General features: G+C 43.4%; 1 protein-coding gene and 1 non-coding gene across 2 annotated transcripts; both read right to left on the bottom strand.

Annotated features, from left to right (window-relative positions):
• Positions 1–8,109: 8,109 nt before the first annotated feature.
• Positions 8,110–13,406, bottom strand: LOC108049852. The gene is made up of 4 exons (XM_017131192.2): positions 13,123–13,406; positions 12,610–13,043; positions 11,881–12,006; positions 8,110–8,830 (listed from the first exon to the last, which is right to left on the bottom strand). Exons 1-4 carry the CDS (start codon positions 13,318–13,320, stop codon positions 8,458–8,460), a joined length of 1,131 nt encoding a protein of 376 aa, XP_016986681.1. The 5' UTR covers positions 13,321–13,406; the 3' UTR covers positions 8,110–8,457.
• Positions 13,407–14,038: 632 nt separating this feature from the next.
• Positions 14,039–14,110, bottom strand: Trnap-cgg. Its single transcript has one exon. It is a non-coding gene; the product is annotated as a tRNA-Pro (tRNA).
• Positions 14,111–14,381: the final 271 nt, after the last annotated feature.

Below are 14,381 nucleotides of genomic sequence, written 5' to 3'. Positions count from 1 at the left end.
CTAATTTCACAGGCAATAAAGGCTCAACATTCGCCAGGCCTCGGATCCTCGCGACTCCTCACGTAGTTGTACCATTTCGATAGCAGCCAGGACATTTGCCAGATACGAGTTGTAGATAATGGCCGGAGCAATTTTTAATGGATTACTTCGCGAACGCGACTCCAGGCAGCTGTTTCTGGTTGAGTTCGAGAAATGAAGAAGGGTACTGCCAGGCATTTTCCTAAAATGATTTCCCCCACTCAAAAGGCAGTCATAACTTAATGTCAGTACCGGGCATCATTGTTTCTATTTATGCAAAAGTTAATCAGCTAGCGAGCACAACTGAAAATGGGAGGGGGACTGGCTCAATTTTTATACAATTTTGTAAATATATACAATTGATAACTAATGTCGATGAGATACTATTTGAAGAGGATTCACAAGAATACTCATAATTTGGGTATCCTTTGATTTAAAACCATCAACTTAAAAGGCTTAACTGTTTAACTGATGTTAAGAATCACACTTTAACTAGGCTAATAAATGTTATTGGCTCACCAATTAATACCTTGGGCTAACAGGGGTTAATGTAAGGAAACTGGTTTGTGGTATATGAATAGTTTGAGATCGGTCATTTTGGGACAGTCGTCAGTGTCAGACGCGTAAATAGTTGGAGGCCACTAATTACCCTTTCCAGGAGGACAACCCACATCAGTTGCAGGAGGTAGTTCAAAGGGCCCTCCTCCTCGGGCCACCAAAGTAGCCAATGGCCAGCGAATAAGGTCACAGATAAGATAGGCGAACTTCAGATACCCTCCACATGGAACTACACACGGTTGAAAGCACAACAACCCCCCCACCCCCCTCTGAATAGCGTATCAAAGGAGTCTTGCGTATTGTTGCGGTTAGGGTTGAGTCCTTTTGAGGGGGGGAGAGGGGGTCTGTGTGTGCGCCTGATTATACATAACGGTTCATTGCTTGCCAGGACGAAGGGGCAGGAGCAGCAAGGACTCCGTCTAATCACTGTCACATGCAGGCGTCGCTTACGCATTCAAAGCGAGACGAGACAAAGGCCACTGAGCTGGCGGGGAAGGGGGCGGGGAAGGGGAAGGGGTCGGGGCCAAATGGCCGGACAATGCATCCCAGGACGAGGGGCAGAAGGCAGGAGGCTGGGGCACTGGCCTGCTGTTAATTCGATTAATTACAACAATCAGCGGCATGTTTCATGTGGCAGCGACAGTTCGCTGCTCGGGGGCGTGGCAGGAGGCGCAGGAGCTTAACAAATTGCCCCATGCTAATGACACGTCCCTGCGTTCGTGTTCTCCAATCCCAACAATCGAAGCATAATGACAATGATAGATTTCCCAATATCTGTCATGTTTATGGGCAAAACAAAAGAAATTCGAGGGCGGAGAAGACATGAAGAGGAAGCTGGCACAACGGAGCATAATTGGATATAACATTTATACGCAATCATCGACAGATTGCAAAACGATTAAGCCAACCCTCGGAGAAAGTTGGCTCGGCGAAAGGCGATTCCCAAATATATAGTTCCCTGACGAAGCTGTCATTCCGCCCCATTCCGGCCATCCTCCTTTCCAAGAAAAGTAAATCTAATCAGGCAAGCAGCTAGCCAATGTACTCCGTTCCCTGAAACAAATGCGGGCAGGGTCCGAAGTTCATTTACTGTGCGTTGAATGTTTCTCGGGCAAACAGGAACAGGAATAGAAACAGAAACAATCAACTTAATTTGGCGCCCGCTGAAAGCCCTGTGGCAGATAAATTAAGTCATTAGTTCGAGCTGGAAGTTGGACTGTTCGTTGGGCACAAGAAGAAAGTTCCCGGCCAAAGTGGAAAATAAATTGGCAAACGTTTGTTTTGAGATTAACCGCGATTAGAACGTGGGAGTGGGAGTGGGTGTGGGAGTTTCAGTTTGGGTTCGGGTTTGAGTTCAACTGGGAGTGCGAGTGGCTTGGGGAATCGCAGCAAATGTTGCCATTATTTGATAAGCTCAAACATAGACACGGAGAGCCTGGCGCCACCCTCCATGTGTTTGTGTAAACAAATGGCAAATGCGAGAATAATCGTAGGAGATTAAAAAGTTTCCTGCGCCCGCACAAAGCGAAAAGGACGAGGGGTTGGGGGAGTGCAGGAGTGGAGGAGTGGAGGAGTGGACCTGCTCTGACGCGAGACAAATGAGTGGCGCACGTGAAGCGTCTGGCCTTGTCTGTATATCCCTGGGCCTAACTAATTTATGGCGCCTGCATACAAATTGCTTTGGCTTGCGACCACCTCGACCCCCTCCCCCCAACCACCCCCATCCATGGCCCCATTTTCCGGCAATTCAAAGCCGAAACTACGGCAGGACTTAGTCTTAGCCAACTACAACTATTCCCAACCGCCAGGCAGCCGGGAATTGAGAATTGAGTGAGCAGCCAGCTGGCAATTAAGATCCCAAACACACGTCGGGATTATCCCAGGATTGCACATATTCATCATTTAGAGACCATTAACTAGGCAGTTATGTGGGCTGTGTGGGGCACAAGTCTGCTTTTGGATGCCTGCAAGAACTTCACTATTGCTGCAATCTAGATTTTTAGATGAGAAGTACTTATATTATTCTGAACATTCAAAAATACAACATTTACTATCAAATATACACCATCACACTCACATTCAAAAAGGATTGTACGTAATAGTCTTAATCTTTAAAAATCCAACAGTCCAATTAAAGAACTTCAAAATCACCAAAGCTTATGGGAACTACTCACATAAATATTAGGTCCGTAATAAAAAATCTTTTTTAAATTTCCTACTACCCGATTCAATATACTATATGACATGGACCGAAACTAATTTGTATTAAAATATACAAATCACCATAAAGGAATTGCTACATATTAGATATATTAATAAGTTCCCATGTTTTAAAACTAAAAAAAAAATTTAATTAAAATTTGCTTTAAAAAAAAATTTAAAAAGAAATAAAATATTCGTATTGTTAAAAAACATTTATTATTCAGAAAATAACTTGAAATAGTTTCTAACCAATTGCTTATCTTAAAAGCCAAATAAGTAGCAAGAACAGTGACGAGGTCATCATAATTAAATCATTATAAATATTTTTAGTTCCTCTAAAGTTGGCCGATTGCAATTCTGCAACTCTATAATTAAGCGATCTAATTTCGACTCTTTGTCGGCCTTCGAGTTGCCCTTTTGTCGTCGAATGTGCATTTTGCTGCATGCAAGCAAAAGTTTTTAATTAAATCATGAACACAGGCACACGTTATAAACATTTCGAGGGGCAGACCAGGGCGGTAGAGTCCGTGGGAGGGGGGAGGGGGGTGACAGTGAGCAAGACGAATAGCTGGGTTCCAGGGGTAGCTGTTGGGAATACCAATCTACCCCGTCTTCGGGCAAGTGCAGCAGTAGTTTGTCTGCATCAGATAGCAACCTCAACAATGGTAAAAAAAAAGAGGAGGATGGAGGAAAAGCGCAACTAGGAAAAGGATACATAGGTGGCCAAGAGAGAGTCCTGTTTTAGCAGGCGACGCCTCCTGCCGATTAACAGAGCTCTGTAAGCGGCTAACAGAGCTTTTTTCTTGGCGCCTTGGCTCCCGGTGGTGGTTTGGGTGGGGTGGTTTGGTGGTGGAGTGGTGGGGTCCCAGAAAGTGGGCGTTGCCATTTCACACGCATCTCTCTCGCTCGCTCCGCACTGTCTCCTTCGGCGGCTGCCCCACTCCTCGGCCCTCGGCTCTCATCGCTCTTCGCTCTTCTCAAGACGAAGGACACGACGACGCTGATTTGGCATTTGGCCACACCCACACCCACACCCACCCACTCACCAGATACGGGGGCAACCCCCACTTGACATGTGGGTCGGGACATCCTTCGGGCGGGGGTGTGGGGACTGGGGACTGGGAGTCCTGCCCTTTCTTGATTGGCCCCGGGCACAACATTCGGAAGGGGGACAAAGCATATTTATGGCATGCCCCAAGTGCATTGTCAACTACGACGAGAAATGCGAAAACTATCCCATCAGCATTCCAATCTCAGCTTGCATCATTTCAAAAGTGTACTTATGAGACCTGCTGATCCATCAACTGCATCTTAATAAGGCCTGAAGGAACTATCCTCTCACAATCATGTTACCAACTCAAATAGTCTGGCCAAATAGGGTATTATAAACGTATATTATAAATCCTACATTATTAGTGGGCCATTTCGAAAATATAAGAGTATTTTAGTTGTCTATAGCATTATTAAGGAATTCGGAAAAGGTGACCTAAAACTGGTTATCTGGCCACATTACTTTAGCTATAAGAATAATAAGAATATAAGTTTTCATGTCGGTTTCCATTGAATTTGCATTACATTTTATATAAAATAAAAAGGTAGGATATTCTGAGAAACATACATGACTAACACTTGTATTTATTTTTTAAAACGGTTTTTAAAAACAAGATAATAAAATCACTTAAAAACTTACAAAAGTGGTACATATCCAAAACTTAAGTTAATTGAGCAACAAGAGCAGGCTATTTAAGCAGATTTGAATAAAAATGTATTTAAATCTGTGTTCCGATTACAACAATTTAGAATGTTGTAAATTAATCAACTAATCTGTAGGAAGGTTGCTGAAATTTTCTGTTACGAGTCCATGATGCATTTAAACGGAAGGTGAATTGATTATATAATATTTTAAATATAGTTTTAATATTAAACGCCAGTTGATAGTATGTAATAAGCTGAAGGTATACGAAAGGTACAACTTTTTTCAACTATCTGGAGATAGATTTTAATAAATAGATCAATTATTGTTAAATTCTCTATAAATGTGGTCAAAACTCAACCTTCAGAGATTCTAAGTTTATGATTTAATTTTATATTTATCGGCATTAAAGTATTGAATTTTTATAATGGATCAACTTAAGTTAATTTTGAACTAAAAAAAATAAAATAAAAATGTTATGGCTAGGCTTAAAAACAGATATCCAAGTTGCGCAGACATATCATAATAAGACTGTTTTTTTTTCGAAATTATGATGCATTCCAAAGCTGTGCACTTCTGAAATGGAGTATAAAAACCCCTGCAATCCCAAGACAGAGCATTAAGCCATTTGAACCCAAGAACAGGGATCCTCCACGAGTTAAGTCCTTGAGTAATATTGTTTACACTGGATTCCATTTCGGAGTGAATCGGTCATGCCGCTGAACTAATTTGCACAAAGCAATCCGAGTCCCTGAAGTTATGCGATGAGAAGGAGTTGGGAATCGGGAATCCAGGAGTGGGCACAGAAACATAATCGGAAACTGGATCAGGAGAGGAATATGCAAACAAGGTGAATTCTGGAATTTCCACTTTGAAGTTGACACAAGGTTGGCGTTGAGAGTTGTCGCATTACAATGGCGCGGGATTGGATGCACGGGGGGATTGTTTTGGATTGGATGGGACTATTTGGTGGACTTTCTGGGGGACAAAGGCACCGCAGCTTAGACAAATTGTTTCTTATGCATATTTTTCGCTCTTTACTTGTTGTCATAGCATCTGGTAAATTATGCCGAGTATTTGCGTAATTAAAACATGAAAAGAGTTTGACGCAAACTCGTTTAATTAAGTATCCGATGAGCGTGGGGTGGCTTTGTCGAGCGAATTTAATTGCCTGCTGCCATCCCGCAATGCCAGCGATTTCTCTTGGCTTATCATAATACTTTGGGCACATTCTTCACCCCGAATGATTGACAGTGGAACTTCAGCCCCAACCCCGTCCACAAGAAGACCGTGCAGAATTGAAACATTATTTTTATAGATTTTTATGGCGACGACAAGGAAATGGGCAGCCGCGCAGATACGCATTTTGGGACAAAGGACATTTTCATAAGCACTGATACTGATTATGACACCAGCCGAGGACCATGGCAAAGACAAAGGACCAGGAAAAGGACCCACCACCACCCCGAGCCCACCCTCCTCGTGTTTCCTGCGAACAAAAGTGCTGATAAGCCGGGAACTATTCAATGCCCAAGTTATATATACATATATACATATAGTTGGGCCCCCAAGGGGCACGGAGTTGGGGAATCTGCACCAGGCTCTCTCACATGTGCCCGAAATCGAAATCTATAAATGACTTTTATTGTTATGGCCTGCGGCGGCGTGGTCCTGGCTCCTTGGATCCCAATCCCACTCCCAATCCGCAGCCAATAAGACGGCAAACTTCGGCATCGTATATTGAAAAGATGCGCTATCTCCATGGCAAAGTTTTGCGGTCGTTGCAGACAAAAGACGCGTGTTCCCTTTTAAAGTTTCATTAATCAATGGTTCAGAGGGGGTGGCTGACTGGTTTGGTTTTGGTTTCGGTTTTGGTTTTATTATTTCAATTGCGGAGCGCTGCGGAGCCCGGAGCTCAAAAATATGAGGCATCATTTATCAGCCTTCCATTCCGTTCTGGTGCGGATTGGCTGTCTGGGCTGTGGATTTGAAATTGGCAACAACAATGCCGTGATTAATGGCCGTCAAAGCGAAAGAGTCAACAAATGTCAAGCGACAAACTGCAATCGGCAGACGGGTGGGCCCAAAACCCAATCCCAATCGAGTACCCCATAATATACCATTTTCCAAAACCCTCGATGAAATGAATGCCAACAACTGCGGGTTAATTTTTTCAAATGTTTGTTAATTACATTTATTGTTTCCTTTTGTTTTAGCTTTCGCTTTTGCCTTTGTTTAATTTTTTTTGCTTTTTTACTTTTACTCTTTACTCTTTTCTCTTTAGTTTTGATTTCTTTCATTTGCATTTTGTTCTGGTTTTTATTATTATTGTTGCTGTCCAGAACATGGAGTATGGGGTGTGTTTTATGTATATGCACGTATATAAGTCTAAGCGGGTTTATCTTACACTTTAGATATTTTTGATTTAACTTTATGCCTGCTCTCTAACAATACGATACAAAAAAAATATTGGGTAATCGCTCTTACTTAGGTCTGATTATTAGATTATTACGATATTTAACATAGTTTCGGTAATTCGATAGATAGGTAGTATTGTTTATCGCTCGTAGATAGACTGATGCTTATACACACACTTTGGTTTCTCCCGTACTTAGTATATTTGCTAGCTCCGATCGAACGCTAATTACGCATATTGATTAGTGTTACATTAGATTGCAAAAAAAAGGATTAATAAATACACCCATATTGTAACTAGTTCGCTTGGTTATAGATACACACGCACACGAGTCCTTAACTTTACACCGACCTAGCTTAGGCTCTTTACATCTACCGCTTGCGGGCGTGGACCATCTGGCCATCTGACCACCCGCTACTCCTCTCCTGCTACTTCTATACAACGTTCGCCGTGGAAAGAACATTCTTTAGCCTCGCACTAAACTAAACTTAAATAATAATCAACAACGTTGCTCCAACAGACTTAAAATGGAATCAGAACAAAAATCATGTGTGCTTAAGTCGTGTGCAGAATGTTTTTAATATTTACACATCAAAGTTCACTTTTGCCAATTGCCCTCTAATGTTCTCCGCTCCTCCTTCGATTTCCTGCGGCTCCTTCGGATCCAAGGGACCCATTCAAAATCAAACTTTGATCGGTGGGGGTGTTTAACTCTCTCTCGATTTCACAAGTCCACAAATCCGAGTCTCCTGCTCCAGCCGCCCTCCCCTTTCTCCCTTTCTTCACTTTAATCCTTCGTTTATTTTTTAACTTTTTGGCACTGCTTTGAATTTGTTTTGGCACCGCACGCTTCGAGCGTGAAAATAAAATTATTTATGCATTATACATAGATAAATACAAATATATCTATATGGTGGAGTATTAAAAAAAAAAAGGATCGCGCTATAAAGTCAACAGTTCACAAGGAAAATATGTACAGGTCTGAGTAAAAATACAAAAAAAAAACCTTGTTTAAAAAAATGGGGATTATTCTCGAATAGAACTAAGTAAACATATTGTCTCTTAAATGTTAGAATCCGAAAATGTATGCAACTTCAGCAAGTACTTTTGTGTAGGCTAACTAAACTAGGCCTTTAAAACTATAAAACTTGAACTCAGTCAAAGCAAACGAAGATTTGAATATCGAATCCGGATTTCTGTATCCTTTCCCCTAGCGATTTCTCCCCCGTCGATTCTCTCAGTTGCGGTTGTAGAACTTTCTTTGGTAGCGCTTGCAGCCGCTGCCGATGCTGCCAACGCCTCCTCCTCCTCCTCCTACTCCTCCTCCTCCTGTTCCTGCTCCACCGGCGGATCCTGCTCCTCCTCCACCGCTGCCCATTCCCAGGCCCAATCCCATGAGCTGCTGCTGTTGCTGCTGCTGCTGTTGGTGCTGCTGATGCTGATGCTGGTGCTGCAGCCCAAAGCCCGAGTAGAATTGCTGATTCGACGCTCCAACTCCAACTCCAAGTCCAGCGCCGATCCCCGATCCACTCACAACAGCCCCCGCAGCGCCCATGCCCAGGGCTTTATTTTAGCTGGACGCTCCCAGCTGATTCTTCATATGTGCAGCGGCGGCGGCAGCAGCGGCGGCTGCGGCGAATGGGGAACCACCGCCGGTGGGCGTCTGGGGGCCATTGTTGTTGTTGTTGTGATCGCCTGGCGTTCGCGGTCCGTTGACCATGCCCACGCCATTCACATTGGCGCCTCCGGGCCCGCCGCCCAACAGTCCACCAGCGGTATTCTGGGCCCCAGCAGCGCCGGTCGGAGATCCTTGGCCCAACGAAGAGACGTGGCGCTTCAGCATCGGATGATTGGCCATCGAGGCGAAGACCAGGCGCTCCTCGTAGTCGTACTCGCACAGGATCTTGTTCTCGCACAGGTAAAAGCGGTCGCCCACGCAGAATCTGGCAGGACAAAAAGAAAAAAGATGCCGGAAAACGGCAGTGGTTAGTACGGAATGACAAAGTCGGAGAGGAAGTGGAAACGATTTTTCCACACGCTTAGGCAGCTACAACATAAAGACAACGATGGGCGATGGGCGATGAGCGATGACAATTGACAGCGGTTGTAGCGACTGACTGCAACCTGCCAACTGCCAACTGCTCAGGCACTGGCAAAGTCGTCGGCCAAAAACAAAAGGCAAAACGATTTCCAAGTCGGAGGACAGCCACTCAGCGGAGTGGTAGACAGACGAGGAGCAAAACCGAGACCAGGACAAGGAAGTCAGATAAGCGCTGTCAGCAACAGTTGGCGTGGCAGGGGTTGAGGTGGCCCCCTTCATTTCGCCGGAGTCGAGAGTGCATTCAGCCAACTGCAAATAAAGTTGGCTCCCAGCAGCTCTCCGGGCATGGAGCCCTTTGTCAAAATATTTATGTTAGCACCTGTACGGATGGCAGAGGCGACTGCCACGCCCACTCCGGCAAACAGCAAACAGACTCACTCGAACCGAACCGAACCAAAACGAAAACGGAGCTCGCATTACAAACGGAAAAAAGCAGAAAAGAACATGGGAAGCCCTGGGGGAGAATTATATATGCGTTAAGCAGACGAGTGGATGTCCTTTGAAAATGATTTCTAATAGCCATACAAAGGGTTTTATTACAAGAAGTGTACTTGCGAATACCATCAAATTATAGTATAGATGTACTTAATAATGCGAAATGTGACTTGTAATGAGCTCGTTGGGGTGTTGGTTTAAGGAAAGCCAGCGATCCGTGTACTTTTGAGTACAAATTTCCTATGGAACTTAAGCATATTTAGTCACCGCAGCAGGACCGTGTTACACATGTCCTGCTGAATGCCAAAACGTCATCCATCTTTTCACACACATCCTGCCATCCTGCTGCAATACTCTCTCCTTGGCTGCTCCGCTACCCTCCTCCGGTGCAGGCAAAAAAGAAACGTTTAAAGTTTGATTCCCCAGAGGGCGGGAACACTGCATCCAATCCGGAGGAGTCTGGGTAAATCAGCTTACAGCAGACTTACAGCGGATATGAAATTTGGCTTTTGATTTACGTCAACATTTTGTTGGCCCGCTGGTTTCGGTTGCGTGGCCAAATCGATTGACGGACGGGTGGGCGTGGCAGGAGCAGGGCGGTGGGGTATGGTAAAAAAAATCGCTTTGTTTATCTACCAAAACAAGGCAACAAAAATCCACGAAAAAGAGTCAACAAAGTCGAAACTTTTGCTTCTTTTGCCGCTGGCCTGGCATTGAGCGCACCTGTGACATGGCGATGGCGATGGAAATGGACACGGACATGTTGATAAGTGAGTGCCTCTGTGCGGGATTCGCACATCCGGGCATTTCGACTGCTCCTCCCCCGCCGAGCAGAAGAAACCAACAGCAAATTGTCAACAGGAAGTACCAAAAAGTAAAAAACAAAAAGCACAAAAATAAAAGGGAAAATTGTTTAAAAAAAATAAAAGGACAAAATTCGACTGGACGAAAGATTTGACTTGGATTCAACTCCAATCGGAGCAAGGATGTCGTCGTTCGATGTTGACGACAGGAAATTATGCAAACCTCACAGTCGACAATCGGCGACTGCAATGCATTTTGCAACATTTCCCAAACAGCCGCAGCAGCAACAGGAACAGAACTCAACAGGAAAACTCTTTTTGTTTGCCAAATGAAAGCCCGCATTTTAAATGTGGCCATCCAACCAACAATGAAGCGGAGAGGAGCAGCCGCTGGCCATGCGGCCACGCCTCAATGGATTTTTTCGGCAATTGAATTAATTTACGTGAAAAATTGATTAGCAGCAGAAGGGGGGCAATCTCTTCTTCTGAAAAGCTGGCAAAAAAAGTATGTAGTATTTCAATAAGGCCTATCAGCATAGCACCCCAAACTCGATCTTCTATCCAATTAGGACAACTTCTGATAAAATATTCCTATCTCTATTACTCAACTTTTAGAAGTAGAATTACAAAAATATCAAAATATCACGGTCTTATGTCCTATTGACCTGGTCAATAACAACTATATAATAAACTAGCTTTATAGCCGATAAATCTTATATAGCCACTTCTTCAATATGGACTTTCAAAAGCTCAATTATAAACTCAAATGGGTTAAAGAAAATTAGCCTTAATGGTAACTCCGCAAGGAAGGTTTGAGTTCGTTGCTCCTGTTACATTTTTAAAGGCAATTCTGGGCAATGCGAAAACAAAGGCCCAGCAAAAGCAGGGACATCCGGTTAAGGAGCGGGGGTCAACCGGGTGGAGACGATTCTCACAATATGCCAATATGTTTTAACATTTATTTCAATATTTTTTACCAGCCAGCGCCGTGTGGCGGCATTTTTAATATTTAATGTTCGCTCCCTTGTTGCACAATCGACGACGACTATGCCGGGCCACGGAGGCATATGTGCGCCCTCATTATTAATGCAGAAACCCGAAACGAAAACGAAACCAAACCAAACCAAACGAAACGAGGCGGGATTGCTGACCAAAGCGAAGAATGAGACGCGACCCCATCCACCACCAGTCAGCCAAGCCAGGCTGCAGTTTAAAGCTCTCCAGAGTGACATTTCACGAATTGGCCAAGTCCAATAAAATATTTGAGGCCGTCGAATGCGGGAGGGCCAAGCTGATGGCACCCAAAAGGGTTCGGTTCAATGCGAAATTTATGCGGTTTTCATAGAAAACGTATGACACTAAAGGGGTTTCCCACCCCGTTTGTTTTGCTGTTAGCTTGTAAACGACGGCAATTTGCTGCCTGCCAGCACGTTAATAAAACTTCAAGTGCCACTTTGGGCCCGCTTCGATGGGGCAAAGATTAAAAAGGGATTTATGCGGCCACCTCCAATGCGAATCAGTGTGCAAATTGCCCATAAAAATGCATACGAAATCGGCTGCCGACCGGGCATTAGTCGCTTCCACATGATGGATGATGGCGATGAGGCAATTGGATGGGAATGGGGACAGTGAATACGATCGGTTCAATGCTCACCTGTGGTTACACTGCTGACAGGCGAAGCACTCCAGATGGTAGACGTTGGTGCGGGCACGCATCACCATTTCGAAGGCGGGGATCACCTTGCTGCAGGCGGCACAGTAGCCCGTGTTGCCAAACAATCTGCGGAAGAAAATTGGTAAATATAAATAGTTTAGTGAAATAAGTTAGTTAATATTAAGAAAACCATTCGAACTTCTGCCATATAGAGATCGATGCATAGAAGTTGCAAGAAAGAAATAAATAAAGAACTCTTTTTGTCATACTAAGAATATTTAAGAAGATAAAAGTTTGAACTCTAAAAAAGCTAGAGACAGCTTTAGGAAATTATCAAAAAAAAACTGTATGGTTTCAACAAGGTTACACTTTGTAATAAAAACACAAAGAACTTAAAAGTTTTAGTTTTAAAGAGCCATCTAAATAATCGAACACAACCAAGAAATATTTGGCTAAGCTCCTTTTATATGCCGGCTGGCTTTTAAAGATCATCTCAGAATTACTAAGTAATCAACTTGGTCCAAATATTATAAGTGTTCTATTACAACTCGTAATACAGTCCAATATACTTGAACATGAACAGTTAATATTGACCGGTTTCCTAAATTATATCGAATTCTTTAAGCTTCCTTCTTTTAGAGGCCAAAATCAGTGTTTTTATTTATAGCTCTTTTCATATATAAAATCTTGATGTTCTGCCACAGCACTCGGATCTGGCTGAAAGCTCACCTCAAGTAGTCCCGCTTGCAGAGCATCAGGTTGCCCTTGGTGTAGAGCGTGGAGCCCACTTCGCCCAGGCGGCAGTCGCAGCAGCCGCACTTGAGGCAGTCCTCGTGCCACAGCATGTCCAAAGCGCGGAGCAGGTAGCGATCCTGGATGTGCTTGCCGCATCCTGCGCACAATTGGCTGCCGTTGTTGTTGTTATTGTTATTGTTGTTGGCAGCAGCGGCGATGCTCTGGACATTCCCGTTGCCATTGTTGCCACCACCGGCACCGCCGGAGTTGACCACATTGACCACGTTCCCATTGCCATTGGGATTGGGCCCGTTGTTCTGGCCAACGCTGTTCATGCCGGCGTTGGTTTGCTGCGATTGCTGCTGCTGTTGGTTGGAGGAAAGCCCGACGAGTCCGGGTTCGGTTTTGGTAATGTCCATAGTCATCATCTGCAAGAAGAGGAGGAGAGGAACTCATAAGGATGCGGTTTCTTGCAGGCCAATGAATGCTTTTGGTATATGTATATACATTAGAGGTACTGATTTCCTGCCAATAAGTGAAGTTTGGCGACAGTGAAAACTCATACTGCCACACGGGCTGCCACAGGACCGCCTGCTGCTCCAGCTCCTGGGTCTGTCCATGTGGCACAAAGAACTTGTCAAAGTTGTAGAAATTGACGCGTTCCTCGTCCTCGCACTGAATACTAGCGTTGTACAGGTACTCCATGTCGATATCCCTCAGGGGTTTCTCTTAGTTTTATTAAAAGTTCTTCCGCAAAAGTTCTCGAAGCGATGGCTTCTTTACTAACAGTGTTGGAAAATACCAATCAAACCACGAGTGACATTATTGGTACATTTTGGCCACCATATTGGTACAATTTCTAACATCTTGGAGAATTTTTAAATTACGATATTTCCTAAAATTACAGATGCGAACCTGATTATAATACATTGGAAATTGTAATTTCCAATGCCAAAATATATTTCCCAGAAATAGAGCATAAGATGGGAACCTGATATTAATTAAAATTAATAATAAACTATTTCAAAACAAAGGGCGTTTACTTAATACAAAAATATTTCTCATGAGATGTATAAAATCTTGTTTTATTTAAAATAAGAATACACTTATTTCTGTATATAGCAGCAAAGTTTGGTACGAAATTGTGGGCAAACATTTATTGGTTCTCTAAAAGTAACGGCAGTTGTCAGCTGTGACGGAATGTCAACAAATGCGCCACCGCAACGGCGGCGCCACTATTTAAAAGATCTTCATTGTGAGGCATACTTTTGGGCTTGGCAAACAATGCTTGTTAAAAATCTGTGCAAATATTTGGCAAACCTTGAAAAACACAAAGTGTTCCTTTATAAATGGCATTTCTTGTCAATTAAATATTTTTTAAATGTATTTATTTTAAAATAAAAAAAAATTTTACTTTCCACTTGGGCTCGTCCGGGAATTGAACCCGGGACCTCTCGCACCCGAAGCGAGAATCATACCTCTAGACCAACGAGCCGGGTTGAATCGCCTGCTGCCAACTTCTCAACACAAGGTTACCGATCGCTTCTCGAATTTCACTATGATTTATTAACCCCTTTCCATACATAGTTTGCAATTTTAAAATAACCTAATACTTTGAAGTGGAATTTAAAAATCCAAATTCCACAGGTCAATCCATTTCTTAGAGTTATTAAGTTTTTAAGTTATAGAATATGTTTTACAAGTTTGTATACTCCTTATTATCAACAATTAATTTTAATAGAGACTTTGTGCTATACAAAATTTAG

This window comes from Drosophila rhopaloa, unplaced genomic scaffold (genome assembly GCF_018152115.1).
Source record: "Drosophila rhopaloa isolate 14029-0021.01 unplaced genomic scaffold, ASM1815211v1 contig_3, whole genome shotgun sequence".
Lineage (NCBI taxonomy): Eukaryota > Metazoa > Arthropoda > Insecta > Diptera > Drosophilidae > Drosophila > Drosophila rhopaloa.
This window is presented reverse-complemented; position numbering and strand designations above follow the sequence as displayed.